This window comes from Hesperophylax consimilis, chromosome 27, assembly GCF_061612785.1.
Source record: "Hesperophylax consimilis isolate HC1 chromosome 27, BYU_Hcon_1.0, whole genome shotgun sequence".
NCBI classification, from domain to species: domain Eukaryota; kingdom Metazoa; phylum Arthropoda; class Insecta; order Trichoptera; family Limnephilidae; genus Hesperophylax; species Hesperophylax consimilis.
The window spans coordinates 16,072,220-16,093,540 of NC_142862.1; the positions used below are offsets into that span (position 1 = coordinate 16,072,220).

Consider the following 21,321-nt stretch of genomic DNA (forward strand, 5'->3'; position numbering starts at 1 on the left):
TAGCTTGATGGGATGTCAGGAAATTGGTTAATTTCCATTTCAAAGATTTGCCTTCAAAAGTGAACTTCAAATAATACATCAATGATAGAATGCTAAAATTTTGCAAACTTTTTTAAATACATCTATCTGGTGGCATTGACGAGTATGCATAATTTAATAATATTAATTTGTTGGAATATATTCGACTGTTTAACGAAACCTTTGAATTAAACTCAATATCTACTTTATATTTCTGGTAAATCTTGGAACATTTGAAACTGGTTTACGTTGGACTACTTTTTGGTCAATGGGCTTTTTCTGAGTTGCGTACTTTACTATAACTACGAAGTACGTGGTAGATCTGATATTATCAGAAAGCATAATAATAATTCACTATGCAATTTATTCTTAAAAATTTTCTTGGTCTTGCATCCATTGCGAGTGAAAATAGTGAAGGTAGGTAAAATTTTTTTTTTATGCGAACACAGTACAAGAGTCCCAATTTCTCGCGATAATCCAGACCCAGAAGGACTATGGTATCCCCAACAGGGTATTTTAATTGTTTTTTTAAAACAAAAAAATGATAACGACGCCATTTTTATGTTTGCAAATACATTTTGTAGATACAGAAATGGTACATGTTATAGATTTTAACGATTTAAAATGTGCCATTTTTAATTGGCTGCCGTAACGACGCAGCCTCAACTGCTCCCAATCATCTAGAGCCAGTGAGACTATGGCATCCCCAATTGGGGTATGTTGTGAGACTAAAGGTAGTGAGGAGAGAGAGGAGGTGGGGAAGAGGAATATGGGAAAGCACATGCCTGTTACCTCAAAGATCTAGTCTCCAAACACAGCTAAACCCATCTCAAGCAACGTTTTAATCTTAACGCTGGTGTTACACCAGGCACCTATTCTTAAATGTATAATAGGTTAGGGACTATCTTACAAAAACATCTAAACGATGAAAGAGAAAGGGACCTTTTTGATTCGGAGCTCTGTAGGTATGCCATTATATCAAAATGTCAAAAAAGTGCAAAATGCCGACGACATATTTAAGCATGTCTCCATTATCTATCAAGAAATAAATTTACTCCACCTAATTTTACACCAACAAAAATGTATAAAACCATTATATTTACCAAGCCATAAAAAATACAATCATCTCCCTTCTAAACAAATTGAAATCAGTAAAAATTTAGAAAAGAGTTTATCTTTTCTTATAAGGTATACATGACCAAATACGACTTATAATATTTGGTAAATTATATAATATATTTACAATGGAACTAGAATTCTTTATATACAGATAAAAATAATAAGAATTAAAAATAAAATAATATATAATGTCATCGGCATTTGGTACTAGTGAATTAAAAAGTGATTATATTGAGAAGGTAGAATTGTTTAAGTATTAATATTATTATCGAAGAAATCAAACACTTTGTGGTTTGATATTATTATTATTATTAATGAAAAAAACTTTGTATTCAACCACTTTATTGAGTTATATGGGTCGAACGATTTGGGTTGTACCATACAAGGGATTTTATATTTCCATTGTCCTGAAGAAGTTTGAGTGTAACCGAAACCGGTCGGCCTAAATAACTCAATAAAGTGGTTTAAAACAATGTTAAAAAAACATTTTTATTTTTATGATGATTTTCATAACAATAATTTTTATCATAATTTTATAAATAAATATTCTCGCTAGAAAGTCGAGAATCTACCACGCAATTATCATATTACTCAGCACCCGACTGTTGTTGAGTAACAATATTTTTATTAAGGTCACGATAAATTAGACGCGTCCGTTGCGTAAATTCACTTTTATAAAATACCTACTCTTTTACCTCATACCTGATTCATTGTCAAATTCTTTTTCGGAACCGGTTTCAGCCCCTTTTCACAAACGCAGAACTCGCCACGGATTCGAGCAGTTACTTAATGAGCGTGTCACTTATTGATTTTATGACGCGAAAAAGCATCACTAATTTAATCACTTGATTATCTTTTTATGTGTCAGGTGAAAAATAACACACAAGGTTACAAATTACAGAAAATACTGTTGCCTAAATTACATTACTATTCTAATTCTATAATTTTATCGATTAGCTACGAATTTAATTACTTTCTTATCGACATCGAGTGGATATTTGTCAATAGTTGACAATTGGATTTTACTCGTGCACGTTGTGGAATTTTTTTAGGTTTAACACTGCTCAGGTATTCCCTAGAAGTGCAGGAGAAAAAGAGTTTTTAAGTTTTAAAAGGCAGGCCATTTTCTAATAAACTATTTGTATTTTCCTAATATATCGGAAAACGTGTTCATGCAGCCGCGTTTATCCTGTCATTATATAATGAAGAAATCGCCATAACACATTCGTGTTTTACTGATAGTTTATTAGGAAACTGTCAATTCATTCGTTATAGGCCTATTAAGAATCTCTTAAAATTATTTGTAATCCGGCTAAAAACGGGATTGCAGGCCCTTAACGAATAAATTGTTTGGTTTTCGGATAAACTTGTAGTAAAATACGATTGTATTATCGCGATATGAAAATCCTAAGATTTTCGCACTTCGTCATTATATTTTATCAAGACTAAACAACCTGAATGCAGGTTCATGATCACGTGTTCAGATGTATTAGAAATTTACGATAAGTTTATCAAAAAACGGCAACTTATTACGTTTTTTACCGGATTGCCAATAATTTTAAGAGTTTCTTAATAAATTAGCAATACTCATTTTTCTCCGTGAAAGAGAACGCGGATGTCGCCATATTTACAACGTTTCGACTCCCAAATAAGTGAAATTAATTATTTTTTCACTATTTAAGAAAAACTTTTTTAGCACACTAAATTCGCCAACATAACACATACAACCACACACAGACACACACGCACACGTACACACACACAAACACTCACACACACCTCTCTCCTTCCCCAGCACACTAATTAACTTAACTTAAAAATGTAACTTAACCGTAAATGTATAATATACCTCCTATGTATATATGTCAGCGACATGTCATTGGTACCAATTATTATACTAACTTTTATAACTTTGTAACTATTGTCATCTATGTAATTATGTACTGTTTGTTTCTGCAATAAACAAAAATAAAATAAAATAAAAATAATCACAATATTTAATTTCACAATTTTTCAAAATTTTCATTCTTTGAAATTGTTTAGAATTTCGAAATTTGAAATTGTTTCGATTTTTGAAAGTCTTGGTGGGAAAAGGTAAAAAAATATATACTTACATACATCACCTGAGGTAAGAAAATAAGTGAGCTTAGTTCATGCATACCGACACAAACACACCTCACTTCGAGCAACTGGTTAAATTGAAATTAAAACTTTCGACATAACGTATTGGAGGAATATTAAAACTAACCTATTCGGACCGAAACGAATAATCTAAGTATCAAAACTGCACTTGTTAAAAGAATTAAACGAACAAAAAATTATAAAAATGAACGATCATGTATACAAATTGAGAAACCTTTTGGTTTTTTTGCTGTTTCCAAATGACCAGCAACAGCAACCGTCTCGCCCTTGGCCTTGAAGCAAGGTGGTTGCAATCTTTGACCTCGGGCAGTAAAATATTTTGCCCGGTGCTCAAATACAACAGTGACCGAATCCAACTCACTGACCGGGAAAGTTCGGCTAAGAAATAGCAATATTTCATCATAATAAGTAAGCATTAGCCACTTATCCACAGTTACAGGCCACAAATGGAAAACATAGATAGAAAGATGAACGATTGAATAAAGAAGAAGTCTAATGAAGCCGACATTATCATTACAATATGTTATAACAATTACAATCACAAGCATTTGCGCGACTTGCAGAAGACCATTAAAATCAAAATATCATCTTATGGCATCTTTGGTTGGGTAAAACAAGCAGAGGTCACACAAATCTAAGATAGGCTGATGATTTTAAGAGAACAACTGGCTTCGGATGGGTGATAGCTGCCAATAATCAGCAAATCTAGAATAAATCGAGGAAGGTCTGTGTGAAAAGTTGGATGCCAAAAAGGCTTATGAAAAAAAAGTAGTTATAGGCTTCCCATTTGGTTTACACTACTCGCTAAGGGGTGTATCCATATTCTGGTACCTACCAACCGAGCATGTTTATTGATCAACAAAATTACGCTTTTCGCAATTACATTTCTTTTCCAATCTTCTCCTTTCTTTATTTGGTAAAGGTGATACTACTGTTTATTCTGCCATGCGACAGCATCGGTGTCACTTCATTCAACACAGATGAGCCTCTGTGAAACTGGTGGAGGGGACATTCGTCTTCGTCATGTTCTGCAGTTCTACTTTTCTAATTATATGTCACTCTTATTGAATATGTATGTTTTTTAGGCAGATCCAATGAACCTGCTTAGGAGGTATCATCAACTCCCGCGTACAATTGATATGTATTACGACTATTAACTAACCTTGACTCTTTCATTCTTCCAGCTCTTCGACACAGTAAAAGCTCAGCACGGTGGGGTTCATAACCTGATCTGCAAGATGAAGATCATCGCTGGAGACGTTTCCACAGTGGGATTGTCCCTATCTGAACAAGACAGGGCGCTGCTCTGCGAGAACGTCAGCATCGTGTACCACGCAGCGGCCACGATCAGGTAAAATCATCAATATCTACTACATTTCAATATCAATCGTTAGTGTGTCACCTAACAGGTGTTTTGACAAGCAATAGATATTTTTTTATCAATTTTAAGTAGTTATAAGATGTTGCACTAAGTTCGTCCCAACGCTCAATAAACTAGCTTTGCGAAGTTCATTTTTCAAACACGAATTTACGGAGGTTAGCAATACTTGAGGTATGGGCTCTCGTTGATAATTTAATCGGCTATACGAATAATAAAAAAAAACTTGTTAGATTGCTTCGAGGTGGCGTATCGATTAAAGTAACAATTGATAAAAATCTTACATTTCTTTCTAGCGAAAGAACTACGCCAAGCAACACATTAAGACAACACTTGTGGCACAAAATAAACGTATAACAAGTGTATATCAAGTCGGGTGGTTAAGTTCGTCTATATATATTGTGACGCGATGCTTCTCAGGCTCACTGTTGGCCGTTAAAATTAACAATACTGAGTCGAATTTGCATTTATATCTAGGCTTTCGAAGCGAGGCATCGGAATTCGATTGGGAGTTTTATTATGAAATAGGTGGTGTTATTTTTAGATTAAAATTATGAAAAAGGACTAATCTATTGTTATTATATATCGATGCCTGAATGCTATTGGGCTTGGGAACTAGTTTTGATAAATATTCGAGGTGAAATTTGTTTGCGCCGGTAACCTCACACAAGAGCGACGACTCCGACTGCACTGATAAGTTTGTGAATTAAACTGGTTCCTTTTTTATTATTTTAAAAATGAAAAAAAATTATTACAACATAAATAAAACTGCTTTTATTTCTTAAATAATAAGATGGTAAACACTCGCGATATTTTTTACATTCTTTGGAATTGCACTCTGAGCGTCTTGGATCAACGCTTGCTTATCCACTCAGCAAGTAAACCAAAATATAAAAATGTCGAAGGAACACCTACTTCAAGCTTTGCTTTCCTTTATGAGCCGACCTTTAGTGTACACAGATATAACATGAAGCAACAAAATCAACGCTGAAAAGTTTTAAGATAAAGTCGGGGTCACTTAACGAACCCATTATGGCCAAGGACAGCTAAATGTCAATGTCTCCTGACAACATCATTTTAATTGTTGTTTTTTGCTAATTATGTCGACATCTGATTATACTGATTTCATTTTGCAGATTTGATGAGGAACTGAAGAAGGCCGTGCTGCTCAATACCAGAGGAACCAAACTGATGCTGGAACTGGCGAGGGAGTGCAAAAATCTCTTAGTAAGTCAGTCTTTTACTGATTGGAGCTGAATTCAATAATTTTTACTAACGGACACAGAAACCTTAGAAATTGTCATGTTAAGTGCAAAGTGGTTTACTTAATGTGACCAGTATGTGGAGAAGTGCTAAATTCTGACACTCAGCGGACTCACTCTAAAAAACAGAACAAATATTCTAGGATCATTATAGATGGGAATTTGTGTTAAAGTACATGGATTTTTGGTAATACTGAAACGATTTAATATTAAAGCATTTCAATTACATTGTGCATTTGTTGTTAATTTAATTTTCTTCTTTACGAAGTAAGGGTTCTTCCAAAATCAGTAGATGCCAGGATAAACAATATTTGTTTTCTTTAGTATGAATCAATCAAAGCCCTTTTACGAAGTTCAGCTAAAATATATATATCATGTGATAATTCTAGCAGTCACACCAGAATGTATTAAATGAAAAAAGGTTGCTGAAAAAAGATTCATCAATCTAAAATTGAGCATCATAGATCATAGGTAATGCAAAATATCAACTCCTGTAGACGGCTGACCTCTGCTGTAAATGTATGATTAGGACAAGTAGTACGTACAGAGTTTTCGCTATGAATGACTATGCTGCTGGCTTTATCCGATATCGGTTGGGATAACAGTCACATCACATATCCAAACCGCTTCATTTATGCATATTACAAGCCAATCGATTTTTTCTTCTTTAGTAAAGTTGTACTGATTAATAGAGGTATCAATAGATGGCACTGATTGCTAAATTTGTGAATTGTATCGAAAGGCACAGCCTTTTTCTACACCAACACAAACGAGTCTTCTCTTGAATACGCGTTACACACATACATACTTTAGTGTAGATTACGGCTAACTTTTATTCAATGACATGTGCTTTATTTTCATATCTAGTTCCTGCTTTGACTAGTTATATTTGCGTTGTGATTTCTTGTAATAATTTAAAAATATTATGTTTTTATGTAGCAGGGTAGGCAGTGTTTATGTGCTTATATGAATTGCAGGCCTCTAGTTAGAACTCTTACATATCTACACTGAAGAAAACGAACACAGAATATATTGACAGACGTTTTTCGTTGTTGAAATAAACTAGTATTTATTTACTCACTTACACAGTTCCCAGTAATTTACTCCACGCCATCATTTACCGTAAGAAGCAGTGCTTGACTATCGCCTTTATCGTGTTCTACAGCAACCATTAAAATAATTACATAATATATTGCTCGATATTGCCGTTCATGATTACATATCAATTATTATTGTGAAAGATAAACTTTCATTAGTAAATAACTTTGCAATTGACTAGTTATCACAGTTATTGTCGGGTAATCTGGGAAGCTCGAAGCAGATGGCGCTGGCGTAGTTGGATATCATTTGGATGATACGACAGATATATTTTTAAGAGTTTAAAGGCATTTAAAAAAAGATCGATAAATACGATGACTGGAGTATGTCTAGTGTGTCTAGGCATACTTTTGAGAGGAAGCTACAAGCCAGAAATGTGTATATTCTTGGTATACCTTATATTGTAGGTAATAGGCAAAATCGCTTCACAAACGGAGTCTAGAAACGCTCGATTTCAAGCACAAAACTGGTTTTTATTTATTTTGTAAATAATTTTATAAGAAAGCAAAAAAGTTAATCGAGTGAAACTGTCACAGATAACCTTAGCTATAATTCTGTATTTTTTAAAAGTTGTTTTCTTTACGCGTTCATACATTTCTAATAAAAAAAATATTTTTTAGTAGTTTAAATTTATATTTTTTGCTGAGCAATTTATTATTTTATATGTATTCTACTCAAGCGAAAGAATAGGAAAACCTTCAATTTATCTAAAGCATATTTTTGGTATTCATAATGTACACCGATTCGTTATAAAGATTAATCAACATAGTGATTTAGCATTAAGCTTCGATGAGAAATATCTTACGATACAGCACGCGTCAGAAATATCAATTTTCAGACGATTTACTGAAAAAAAAAATTTGAAAACTGAAGTTTTGAAATGACGTTTTTTGTTATTTTTAATGATAAACTAATATTTATAAGACAAGGTTTTATGCATAGCATAAAGGATAACAAATAATTACAAGCAATAATTAGCCGTAATGATAAACTAATGTTTATAAGACAAGGTTTTATGCATAGCATAGCTAGATAACAAATAATTAGAGGCAATAATTAGTCGGTTTCAGAGTACCTGACCGGACATCAGAAGGCACGGGTTCAATTCTCGTTGGCGGCATTTATTTTTACTCGGGAGATATTTTCAATTTGTATTGATATTTCAGGCGACTAATTATTGCTTTTAATTAGGTGTTTTTTGTATTTATATCGCTATTAAATTAGCCTTTTGTTAAAATTAGATATACTTACGATTATACCAAATTCCGGATTCATCACATAATCTGATACAAAATGGTTATTGCTAACTAACTAACTAAATAACCATCACGCCGTTCCTCCGCAGGGGTAGGCAGAGATGACGGACCGCCAAACAATTCGGTCATGGCACACACTCCTTGCCTCATTCACATTCATACATCGTCTCATACATACTCTGGAACGATGACAAGTTACCGACATTTTTGATAAATTTATCGATCGACCGTGCAAGAAACATTGCGCCCGGCTACAGCGTATAGGTAACATTTGTTTCCTACCACTACAGGCAGAGTAAGCTTTGAATAGAGGAGCGTTTGGTCAGAATTTAAAACATGTTCAGCTTCTTTTCTTGTATTTTATCTTGTAACTAATCTGTAAATCATTGATCTAATATTATGACACGTGTACTCTTCCAGCTGTTCTGCCACGTGTCCACCTCGTACTGCCACCTGCACGAGAAGCTGTTATTGGAAAAGCCCTACCCCCCACCTGCAGATCCGCACAAGATCATCAAGTGCGTGGAGTGGCTGGATGATGATGTAGTCACCGCCATGACTGACAAGTAATACAACCATTTAAATATCTATCCATAAGGACAGGTTTCAAACTCGTTGCTGCAGAGAAAGAATGAAAAAAAATACAGGTACCTATCCCGAAGTTGCGACTCTTGGGGTATTGAGAAGAACGGCTGTGCGGCATTTTTCATACAAAAATTAAATTTGGATTTCAGGCCAAAAAACGACGGCCTCCGTGGTCGAGGGTAAGGCTATCGACTAGCAATCTGAAGGTCGCGGGTTCAATTCCCGACGTGTGGAAATAAATTTTATGTGATGTATTTGGGTTATTTCACAATTCATTCAATTGAATTATTAATTTAAAAAATAATTTGACCCTAACAACTTTGTAAATGTAATGAAATTTAAAATATGCATTCTTAAAACAGCATTAAATTTAAATTATACAGTACGACCGATTTAAGTTGAAACACAAATTTGTTGTGTAATTAAAAAAAATTGACCCAAAAAACGTTTTTTTAAATATTTTATTAATTTATATCATTATATTCTAGTAGTATGTAGAGAAAGATATATTTTTTTTAATAAATACCATTAATTCACAAAAAAATCATGAAAAATTAATTTCTGCGAAGACCTATATTTTTTTTAAATAAAAACACAAATAAATAAAGTACTACGTATTTGTTATACCTTTTCATTACAAAAATAATTTTTCAGTTGGGTCAATTATTTTGGCTTCAAATTCAAATTCAAGTTTCGTAAGAAAAAGGCCTTCCCCTTGAGATGTTTTGCGCTCCTTCCTCCTCATTAAGCTTACGTTTCGGATATCATTGTAGACCTCGGGAAACAGAAATAGTTCAGGCCAACCAATACGTTAAAAATACTTTTGGCAATCAATCAAACACAACATAGATTTTCTATGTTAGTATAATATAAGTTAGTATTCCTTACGGGTTATCAGTGGGATGGCTAGGGTAACACTAGAGGAAGGGGGGGAAAAGAGATTTCCGTTTCCAATGCACCCATCAAAAATAGCAGAGTGACCGCCATTGCTCTCTTATAGAAATCTCTTTTCGCCTCCTTCCCTTAGTGTTGCCCTAGTCATCCCACTCATAACCCATAAAGAAACGATTAATTAGTACGGATTGTAGTGCGGCGGGTTGTACTGCGGCAGATTATGTTATAAAGCAGTGTTTATTCCACTACTATGAGTAAATAACAATTTTAATAATGCTTCATAACGACAGCCTCATACTATCCATCATTAAAGCAGATGTGTAGAGGGAGTGCATTGTGTTTTAGTAACACCATGTCATAATAGTTAATCCTCTTCTACGGGATACAGCATCTCTTATTGGAAACCCTGCCTTCATTAGAAGCATGTTGAAACAACAATATTGGTATTAGCTTTATACGGTATTCCCAGAATTGGCCGATGTATTGTAATGAAATATAATAAACTTGTATTTTCATGTAAGTATCTCTAATGTAACTCCACATAATGTATGGATATTACCTGTCCAGAGCGAGGATGAAGCACTTGACTGTTAAATATCACAAAGGACAAACAAAATAATTCATATTCCACGAAATATATCAACCAAGTTAATGTTTATGCTATTTTGATAATCCTGGTAGGCATTCAACCTTGCAGCATTTTATTATGAAAGGCTAACGATTTAAAAAAGTTTATTATGTTATTTGGTCAGTGATCAACTTTAGAATAAAATTATCAATATTGTTGGTGACCTGTCGTGTAAACCACTTTTTTCCTTGTTCCAATCCACATTTCATCCGTTTGCACCTAATGTGGCAAGGATTTTGGCAATATGCATTATTTATCTTTTTTTCGTTTTCAATTAGAAGTGATTGACTGAAACCAAATACCCAGTAGGAAAAATTATCTTTATGCGAGAGTCCTTCACATTTCAACTACTAAAATTTAAAAATGGTTTATTTAGTGTCCCGATTGCGAACCTTGGGGTATACCGTTAAACTTGTTTGTTGTAATTTTTATATAATATGTTTTAAATATAAATCAATGATGATGTGATAGTATAGGTACATAATATAAATCTATTATGATCTACTTACTTATTCGTGTAGAAACTATTTAGAAAGGCCTATGTTACTAAGTACGAATAAAAGCAGTTATTATTGCTTGAAATTGAATGTTTATTACAATTGTTTTGCACTTCAAATACAACAAACAACGTAACTAAAACAAGTTCAAATAAAGAAAAAACAAGGTCTCAAATAAAAATTGAATCACGGATTATCTTTAAATTGTTTTGCCTATCATGGACAACAATTAGTATACTTACTCATTCGGCTTGCTTCTGATAGTGCCAATGTCAGATTTTATTGTTTTGCCTATCATGGACAGTAATTAGTATACTTACTCATTCGGCTTGCTTCTGATAGTGCCAATGTCAGATTTTATCGTTTTGCCTATCATGGACAACAATTAGTATACTTACTCATTCGGCTTGCTTCTGATAGTGCCAATGTCAGATTTTATTGTTTTGCCTATCATGGACAACAATTAGTATACTTACTCATTCGGCTTGCTTCTGATAGTGCCAATGTCAGATTTTATTGTTTTGCCTATCATGGACAGTAATTAGTATACTTACTCATTCGGCTTGCTTCTGATAGTGCCAATGTCAGATTTTATCGTTTTGCCTATCATGGACAACAATTAGTATACTTACTCATTCGGCTTGCTTCTGATAGTGCCAATGTCAGATTTTATTGTTTTGCCTATCATGGACAACAATTAGTATACTTACTCATTCGGCTTGCTTCTGATAGTGCCAATGTCAGATTTTATTGTTTTGCCTATCATGGACAACAATTAGTATGCTTACTCATTTGGCTTGCTTCTGATAGTGCCAATGTCAGATTTTATTGTTTTGCCTATCATGGACAAAAATTAGTATACTTACTCAATCGGCTTGCTTCTGATAGTGCCAATGTCAGATTTTATTGTTTTGCTTATCATGGACAACAATTAGTATACTTACTCATTCGGCTTGCTTCTGATAGTGCCAATGTCAGATTTTATTGTTTTGCTTATCATGGACAACAATCAGCATACAGTATACTTACACATTCGGCTTGCTTCTGATGGTGCCAATGTCTGATTTTATTGCGATTTCTCCTCAAAATTGGGTTATCTTCCGAATTCTAAAATAGCCTTTCGATTTTGATATGATTTTTTTTATTACTCTGTGGATATTTTAAAATCAGGATTACTGAAATACGAAGTTGAAATGAAGTCGAAATTAATTGACTCTCACTAACCTAGTATTTTATTTTATTTTTCTTTGGTGTTTCTTCTCTTTATTCTCATTGTACTTATATCAATTGTATCGCGTCAGCAATATTATTTTTACGTATTTATTTTTAGGGTACACTTATTATATTCCTATAAAGTAAAGATATCCTCATGTGTACACCGTATACTGCAGCTTCCTATCTATTCTTACCAATGAGCAATGGAGATTAATCTCTAATGACTGGTTGTTTTGTGTGAACTATGTGTATAATCTGTTGTTACCTAGTGCCAGACTAGCGTAAACAATACTAGGAGCTCGAAACCAATATGAGAAAAGAAATAATGGTAATTATTATATTTTTCAGAATTCTGGACACATTGCCCAACACCTACGCCTTTACCAAGGCGCTGTCCGAAGGACTCGTAGTCGAAGCAATGAAAGATATCCCCTGCATGATCCTCAGGCCCTCCATTGGTAATTATTCCGATTGTTTACTTTATTTTATATCAATTTAAGCCTACAGTGAGAAGCCGTAACATGGCAACGTCTTAGATTCCCTACAGAACGCACGAACTTAAATAGCGAGCGGTTACGGCACGAAGATATCGTAAAACACCTCCTCATCATTCTACTTCGGGAAGAGATTGATGAGCCATAACTTAGTTGTCTTTGACGATTCCGATTACAGCGTCACTGTAACGTGGGTAGCCAGAAATGTGAGAAAAAAGTGGATGGTTTGAAAACTCAGCTATCATGGAGAGCATTCATTTCTACGTTCCCGGTGGTTATCTCCGTCACCTACAGCATATACTGATCTATCTCATAGCCTGCAGGACTAACTTGCCAATGAGCACCTTGTCTACCTTGAGCACTCACACAGAATGGCTCAACATAGCCCAAAAAGGAGTACTAAAGACAATTCTAAAATTTCCGGTTAGAACTCCGACAGAAGAAATATTTTAAAAGTTCTTAGTCTACAATGTACAAAAACTTCCGATAAAATAGATAATATTCTGATCTGAATACTCCACTGCTCAACATAAACACTCAACCAGAGCAATAAGCAAAATATACTGGTTACTCCCAGTTTGAATAGATCTTTTGGACAGAGAAATATTAAATTCTATGCCACGAAATTATGCAATGCTCTATCTACCCATTCAAACCAAAAAAATAACCCAAATTAACATATTCAAAAGTTAAAACATGGCTGAGAGAACAAAGTGATCACCAATTTACAAACATTATGAAGACGATGTACAACTTGAAACTAAATACAAAAGTTTAAAAAACTACACCCCTCCTGGACTGTGAAAAACTACAGGCCACCTCGGAACAAGAAACCTTAGTAAAGAGGACTGTGAAAACTACAGGCTGCCTCAGAACAGGAAGCCCTAGTGAGGAGGACTGTGGAAAAATTTGAATTTATACTTTATTCTTTATTTTTATTCTTTACACCTACATCACTTTACAAACTTTTCCATTGAAACTAATTAAAATGGGGTGCCAGTGGTGGGGAGATGTTTAGGATTAATGTATCTGAAAAACGTATGCTCTGTAGCTTCTAGTACAGTTAAAACCTACCTTTCGTATTTATGTAATTATCCTTTATAAATTTATTTACAAAAGCATAAAAATGAAAATTTAGTTGTGTTTTTTAAATCATAAATTAAATTGAATTGAATCATTCATTCATAATCATAAAGACTAAGGATGGGTTGTTTCGGAGAATTTGAACAATTCATCAAATTTCAACGTTCATTTTCGTGTTCTGTGAAAGTCCTATTCAAGTTCTGTTATTATATCATTGTAGGCTAGTTTCTTGAAAAAACTGAAATAAAAACAGAACTTCAAAAAATCTTTCACAGAACTTGAAAATGAATGTTGAAATTTGATGAATTGTTAAAATTCTCCGAAACAACCCGTCCTAAGGACTTGTTATTTCACAGTTTTTGAACATTTCTTCAAATTTAAAAGTTTAATTTCAAGTTCTGTGAAACTTTGATTAAAATTCTGTTATTATTTCAGTTGTGGGAAGTATCTTGCCCATAACGGTATAATAACAGAACTTCTGTCAAACAACTAGTCCTTATAGATGTGATTTGCCTAGCTATTCAATTAAACTTTAGCTACACCACGGATGAAACCACGGGGTCAAAAGCATTTCTGTCTGCTATTTAATTTATGTAAGTTACGCAAATAGATAGTATGCATACAAATTATCAATAATAGTACAACGAAGATATTATTACGCTTTAACCTGTCCTTGGAATTGGATTAAGAGCAAGCTAATTTATTTTACTAGTTTGTACCAAATCAGGTCACACGTTATCCATCACATAATGTAGATTGTTAAGTGCAATTTGCAAAAACGGCAATTGGTTTACAAAATCCCAATTAAAATTAATTGTCCAATTACATCACTAGAAATTACTCGACAATTACTCTTTTTATCGATTATTTCGAGCATTTTGTAATAAGTAAATGCATTTGTGCGATTTTCGCAAAAATCGAGTTTATTCAGAGCAATAATAATTAACATTTTATTGCAACCGCCTGAACATGTGTTGTGAATTTAGGTTGGGTGCTGAAATTTAAACTGAATTCATTGAACATCCTTGAGTTTATGCATAATATTATTATTAGGCCGCCAAAAAAATAAACAACATTCCTCTTGTGATCTTGAAAATTGAAAGAGTGTGTAATTTTCCTGACATTTCCTTAATACTAATTTACTAATTACTGAAATGATTTCCTTATTATTTCAGTAATTCCCATTTGGCAAGAGCCTCTCAAAGGATGGACTGACAACATTAACGGACCCGTGGGACTCCTGATTGGTAAGAAATATTCTAATGTTGTCTATTTATTATACTGATCGGTTAGAAATATTCTAATGTTGACTATTTATTAAACTGATCGGCAAGAAATATTCTAATTTTGACTATTTATTAAACTGATCGGCAAGAAATATTCTAATGTTGACTATTTATTAAACTGATCGGCAAGAAATATTCTAATGTTGACTATTTATTAAACTGATCGGTTAGAAATATTCTAATATTGACTATTTATTAAACTGATCGGCAAGAAATATTCTAATATTAACTATTTATTAAACTGAACAGTAAGACATATTCAAATGTTGACTATTTATTAAACTGATCGGTAAGAATTATTCTAATGCTGACTATTTATTAAACTGATCGGTAAGAATTATTCTAATATTGAAATTTTATTAAAATTATCGTCTATTTAACGACCTAAGTGGTTGTGTTTTTTTTTAACGTCATCATGATGGAAAAGATGTTTTGTATGGGGTGATTTTCAAAACTGGGGTGATTTTCAAAATCTCCTGCAAACAGTAACCTTCCACTTGTTTTGAAGGTGAAATGTGCAAAATTGCATCAATCTCGGAATAAAACCGTGGATATGCATAAAAATCAAATCCAAGCCAACCGCCCCAGATACTCTTTATATAAATAGATAGATAGATATTCCTTGAGGAAGGGATTCAAAAATACATACTTTTTCTTATTTATATTGAAAACTGTTTCTAGGTGCTGGAAAGGGAGTAATCAGATCTATGTACTGCAACTCTAACGAATACGCCGACTATCTTCCCGTTGACATAGTGGTCAATATTATGCTGGCTTGCACGTGGAACTTCATTGGAAATAAGTTAGTAGTCAAATCTATGCTCAATTTTATATATTTTTTACATAAAGGTGAAAATCATCAGCCGAATTAACAACATTCTACACTGAGATATCTTTACAATAATAAAATTTTCGCAATTTTAACGTGAACACATTTAAAAAAAGGTTCCCATCCTAAGGTCCTGCCAGAGTTACCGATGATTATTGTCACCATATATTTAAATATTCCTCGTGGCCCAAGGGTTGTGGCGCCAAGCAGCATGTATATTGATGTTCCATTTTTCCCATAAATTATGCCCAGCGACGAACGAAAGAAATACCACTTACGCCAATTTTTTTGAGTAAAATATAAATGCGTAGTTGTCTGAGAAAAATAAGGCCAAGGCGAGGGAGGAAGCGCAATACGGCATAATAACCCACAAATCAATCATGTTAAGGCCATCTTTTTCGTCCCATAGTTTTCAATCCGTTTGAACTTTCATAACTAATAAACTGTGACTAATATATATAATTACAAATATTTATGTACTTTTAAACAGGGACATCGAGAAAACCGTATACAATGTCTGTAGTTCCCAAGAGGTGAAGGTCTCTTGGCAAGAGATGATTGACATAGGAAGAAACATTGTCACCAACAAGATTCCGCTCAACGGTGTGGCCTGGTAAGTTCACAATCATCAATTATATCTAGAGATCAATAATAACCGGTCAGTGGCTGAGTTGGCATCGCGTGTGGGTCTCACCCAGGCATCTTGAACTCAATTCCTTGGCTGGGTAAGTCCTCCATCACGACATAAGCAACAATTTCCGCTTACTGTGGTGGTAGTAGAAGATTTTCAAATGAATATTTAAAAATCCATGTCTGACAATGCAGGTTATTCGTAACCCGAAATGTTTGTCTTTTTTTGAAGTAAATAAAATGTATTCTTTAATTTTTGTTTGGAAAACAAGCAGTTCACAATATTTTTATAAGGTATCATAAAATATAAATTTATGTAATAACTTAACTAATAACAGGTTTTCACTCGTGTGTTAATTATTATCAGTTATTACAAAAGAAAAAAGGTTACAATAGCCTATGGTATGGGATAATGCGAGGAAGATGGAAGGGATAGATCTACACGGAGAAAACTTCCTTATAAAAAAATATGGCAAAGTTATTAAGAATCTCTCCTAATTATTCGTATTCCGGTTTAAAACGGGATTGCAGGCCATTAACGAATGAATTGATAGGAATCCTAAAAACTTTTAGTAAAATACCAATGTTTTGTCACGATGTCGGATGTTCATAAAAATCCTAACATTTTCGCATTTCGTCATTATGTATTACTGAGACAACGGCAGGCACATAAATAATTGTTCCGATATTATTACGAATTTACTAAAAGTTTTCAGAAAGCGGCCTGCAGTCTCGTTTTTAACCGGATTACCAATGTCAGCCTATGTAATCTGTGGGCGTCTCTGCTTCGCTTGTTATTATAAACCAAATGTTCATATTCGTAGGTATCCTGGAGGATCAATGAAGAGCTCGCGGACAGTGCACAACATCTGCGTATTCTTATTCCACCTCCTGCCCGCTCTCTTCGTGGATGCCCTTCTCTTCCTCACAGGAAACAAGCCAGTGTGAGTTCAATCGATCACACCATCTACTCTATCAACTGAACCTACTACATACATTTGGGCAAATTCTTCCAGAAAGCCAAAAAAACTGAGTAAATTGTTTCCGCAACAAAAAAATACATTTTAATAGAAGTTGAGCCGAAAATTTGCATAATTTTTTGGCTTTCTTATGGTTTTCTTTGCTCACCTATTTTCATTTAATGAAATAAATGTGTTGTAATCGACCGACTTGCCTGCAATTACAATCAACAATGGATTGGAAACGATTGAAACAATTTGATAAACGCGATTTTTTCTTCCACAACACCATTTGCAATCTGTCTTTACAATGGATCTCGTGTTTCCTTTCATTACGGGGAAATTCTAACATGAATTAGCATACACAGTATATTTTGTTGTAATAACTAGATATCACGGTTTTCTTATTAACTATCAGTGGTACGAAGTCAATGTTTGACAGAGTGATAAGTCTCTGGGCAAAGACTTTTGCTGATACGCCAAATCCAATAAAATTAAAAATGTTTTTCCTCATGTATATATGAAATATTTTTAATAAGATTCTCTCAGTAATAGACCTAGTGAGAAACCACTGTTAAGAAAAGTTTTATTAATACCTAAAAATGATTGTTAATTTTCATAAACAGTCAGGTACTTTTATAAGTATTTCTTCCCAACCCCCGCGTTATTTTACCATTCATTTCAATTACATTGTCTTCGAGAAGTGGGGATTTATTAATTATTTTGAGTGATTCGTTATCTTTACCAACTGAAATTATTGAAGTAGGGTTTTGCGACTTTTGTTTTTAATTAGAATACTGCTTCTGCTCGTGATAAGCGAATAGTATTCGATGTCACAGTGAAGGGTCGAACTTTTTGAAGATTCTCCGGGCACGGTAAGGTCTCTAAAATGTATAACTTTAGTTGTGTCCCTCAGCAAACCTCACCACCTAACTACAAAAAGGAAACAATTTTTTACTATTCCTAATCAACTAATCTTTCTCTTCCTCCAGTCTAATGAGGGTGCAGCGCCGCATCAACAAGGGGTTCGAGGTATTCGAGTACTACGCCAACAACCAGTGGGATTTCAAGTCGGACAACATCATGGGCATTCGGCCTCTCATGAACGCCCGGGAAACGAAAACCTACAAAATCGACGGAATTGGTAAGTCGTTTTTCACGTAAATTTGTATAATCAAATTCATTTCGCATCCATGCGTATTTAAAATAGTTTCTTCTCTTATTTTATATTCAGCCTTATCTTGTGACAAACGTTAATCTTGTGTTAAATTCCCAACTTATAGGTTTAGACATCAACGATTACTTTGAGCAGTGCATCTACTCCACCAGAAAATATATCCTCAAGGCGCCCGAAGGCAGTCTGCCCGCTGACAAGAGGCACATGAGAGTGTAAGTATATCTAATTGAAATTAGTTTAATAGTTACATTCGTTAGATTATCTCAAATGAAGGAGATCCCACTTATTATCGGTAAATTCAAATCGGCATCGAAATTAACATCCAGAAATTCAGTTCACTTGTATTTGGGATAATGTTTAGAAATGTGTAAAAGATTATTAGGCTGATACATTCTTCCGTTGATCAATAAAAATGTGTTATAATGTAATAAAATACCAAATATCGGAGTTATTTCATCGGTAAAATTTGTAAAAATAAACAAAGAGCAGTGGACCCACATCAGACCCTTGCGATACTCCAGGTGAAGGGGTTATAGAATTAGATTATTTTTATCTCTCCTTCAAAACTCATAAACTTTTGGATGAAAACAATATAATATATGATACCTTTAACTAAATGTTGTTTAATCGCATAATAAGACATATTATCTGATGAAGTTGTTGCAAAACCGGCACTCATTTCTAAAAGTGTGAAATGCGCGAACACACACGCGCATTTCACACTTTTAGCATGCGTAGTAATCCAGTTTCTATTGAGTGGAATCTACTGTATGCAAATTGGTATTGCTGAACAATGTATCGACATTCATGTGATATTTGAGAAGCAGCAAGATTTTGAATGGTTTTTAAAAACTTTTTTTTTGCAGCATGTACTTTGTGGACCGACTGACCAGGCTCGCCTTCTGGGGTCTGATACTCTGGCTGATGAGCGATTATATCTGGATGCTCTACGACTACATCTTCAAGGGAGAGATCAGGTCCTCGTACTCTCCTACTCCCAGCGCGGTCCCCATTATGGAGATATAACCACCCAGCTTTTTATGCATCTTACGAACTAGATTTATTGTTTAGGGAATTATTTTTAAACGAATTCGGGAACTTTCTACAAATTATGTAAATAAAAACGTAACATTTTCAAAATTATAAAATCTCGAAAACTTAGAAGGTCTTCCGGAAACAAAACAAAGTTATTTCTAACTGACCAAAATTTTATACAACTATGTATAAATATTGCGCTGAGAAGTTATGCCTTTCTTTTTTCTATATTCTTAGACTAGCTTAAATCCTAATAAATACAGTGATCTTCCTCTTATTTTGAAGGTTAAGTGTGAAAAATTTCATCAATCTCGGAATAAAATTGTAGATTTGTTTGAAAATCAAATCCACAATCCTCTGTATAAATAGATAGATTTTTTTTGATGGACCGTTGCACATTGTAACCAATCTTTTTGCAACATGTATTCTTTATGAAAAAGAGTAAGAGATTTCAGAGGATAATTCTATTTGCACAATATATACGCTGAATGCATCTCAGATTTTAAACTGCTGGGGTTTTAAATAGTCAGTGGAAAGTTACCAGAAACACCTCTCAAAGAAATTGTTATATTATGTTTTGATAATGATAAATATTTCTGTATGTTATTAAGCTCAGATTTTCTAAAATATTTCTCAAGTAGTGGGATATTATAGCTTTTTAAGATCAAGGAACAATAATAATGATAATTTTAATATGATTTAGGGTCTTCTCAAAATATATAGGTTAAACAACCTTTGAAATGATTACGTTCACGTCAGTATGAGTGCATGCATTCACATGTGCTTTTAAAGAGTTTTGTTGCGACAACCGATGTTGCAAACAAAGTAAGAACTCAACAGTTCTGTTTTCTGTGGATTAAAAAAAATATATTAATCAATGGATAAAGCAATGGGCAGCATTAATTATGTCTTATGTAGGAATTTTTTACATCGAGTTTGTCCTTAAAAATTATACACTTATAAGTACATGTTATATTGTTGACCGGTATCAATATTTTTTTATAAATTATAATATGTTTTTAATATACATTTTTGTGTTTTATTATTCATCGAGAGTGTGAAAAAAGAAAATTAATTTTCACGAATTCCGCTGCACGCTTGTTGTGTTCCCACAAACAGTTTTCCAACTCGTCGTGGAAGGAGATTAGAAATAATTGGTTCTTTGTGATAAATCAGGAATATATTAATACTTCGCGTTTACAATGGTGACTCGATAGTCGACCTAACTAGAATGGATAATGGAATCTGAGACAGGAAGTTTGTCTGGGAGCATTCTAACTGGTCCTGGCGACTACTGGCTACTAGCTGCCATCTGGCGGACTTCTACGCAAGCTCTATGCACTGCCCTCTATGAGTGCATTTGTAAAGCTCTTACTTCCCAACAACGCTTAATCCGCTAAAGAATTATAAACAGCACTTGATTTCAACATAATGACTACAAGAAATAACTATTTATGGAGTGGGAGATGGTAAAACATGCATTAAAGATCCATTTTTCTCAATAAAAGTTAGGTTTGAAGGTTAGGAAATGCGCTAAAGTGGTTTCCATTCGATATTTAAGTTGAAATCAAGTTTTGTTTTTTTAAAGCGCCTTTGCATGCAGCGGAATTCGACAAGTTTACTAAAATAAAAAATCAACTGATTTCTATTTCCTTTCTCCTGATCTTCCAGAGTTTTTTTTCCTTTCTGGGACAAATTATTGATCTTATTGACTTGGTCGATAGAATCACCCCTTT

The 21,321-nt window shown here is 33.8% G+C and overlaps 1 protein-coding gene across 1 annotated transcript in view; it reads left to right on the top strand.

The window, feature by feature from the left end:
- Window positions 1–20,612, top strand: part of LOC149410654 (putative fatty acyl-CoA reductase CG5065) — a 93,639-nt gene extending 73,027 nt beyond the window's left edge. Inside the window, exons 4-14 of the mRNA XM_089648165.1 lie at window positions 4,464–4,630; window positions 5,794–5,884; window positions 8,694–8,839; window positions 12,441–12,550; window positions 14,845–14,916; window positions 15,637–15,757; window positions 16,275–16,397; window positions 17,239–17,358; window positions 18,366–18,517; window positions 18,657–18,762; window positions 19,417–20,612. Of these exons, the coding sequence (XP_089504291.1) occupies window positions 4,464–4,630; window positions 5,794–5,884; window positions 8,694–8,839; window positions 12,441–12,550; window positions 14,845–14,916; window positions 15,637–15,757; window positions 16,275–16,397; window positions 17,239–17,358; window positions 18,366–18,517; window positions 18,657–18,762; window positions 19,417–19,576 (1,368 nt within the window). The 3' untranslated portion in view covers window positions 19,577–20,612. The remainder of the gene's footprint in view (window positions 1–4,463; window positions 4,631–5,793; window positions 5,885–8,693; window positions 8,840–12,440; window positions 12,551–14,844; window positions 14,917–15,636; window positions 15,758–16,274; window positions 16,398–17,238; window positions 17,359–18,365; window positions 18,518–18,656; window positions 18,763–19,416) is intronic.
- Window positions 20,613–21,321: the final 709 nt, after the last annotated feature.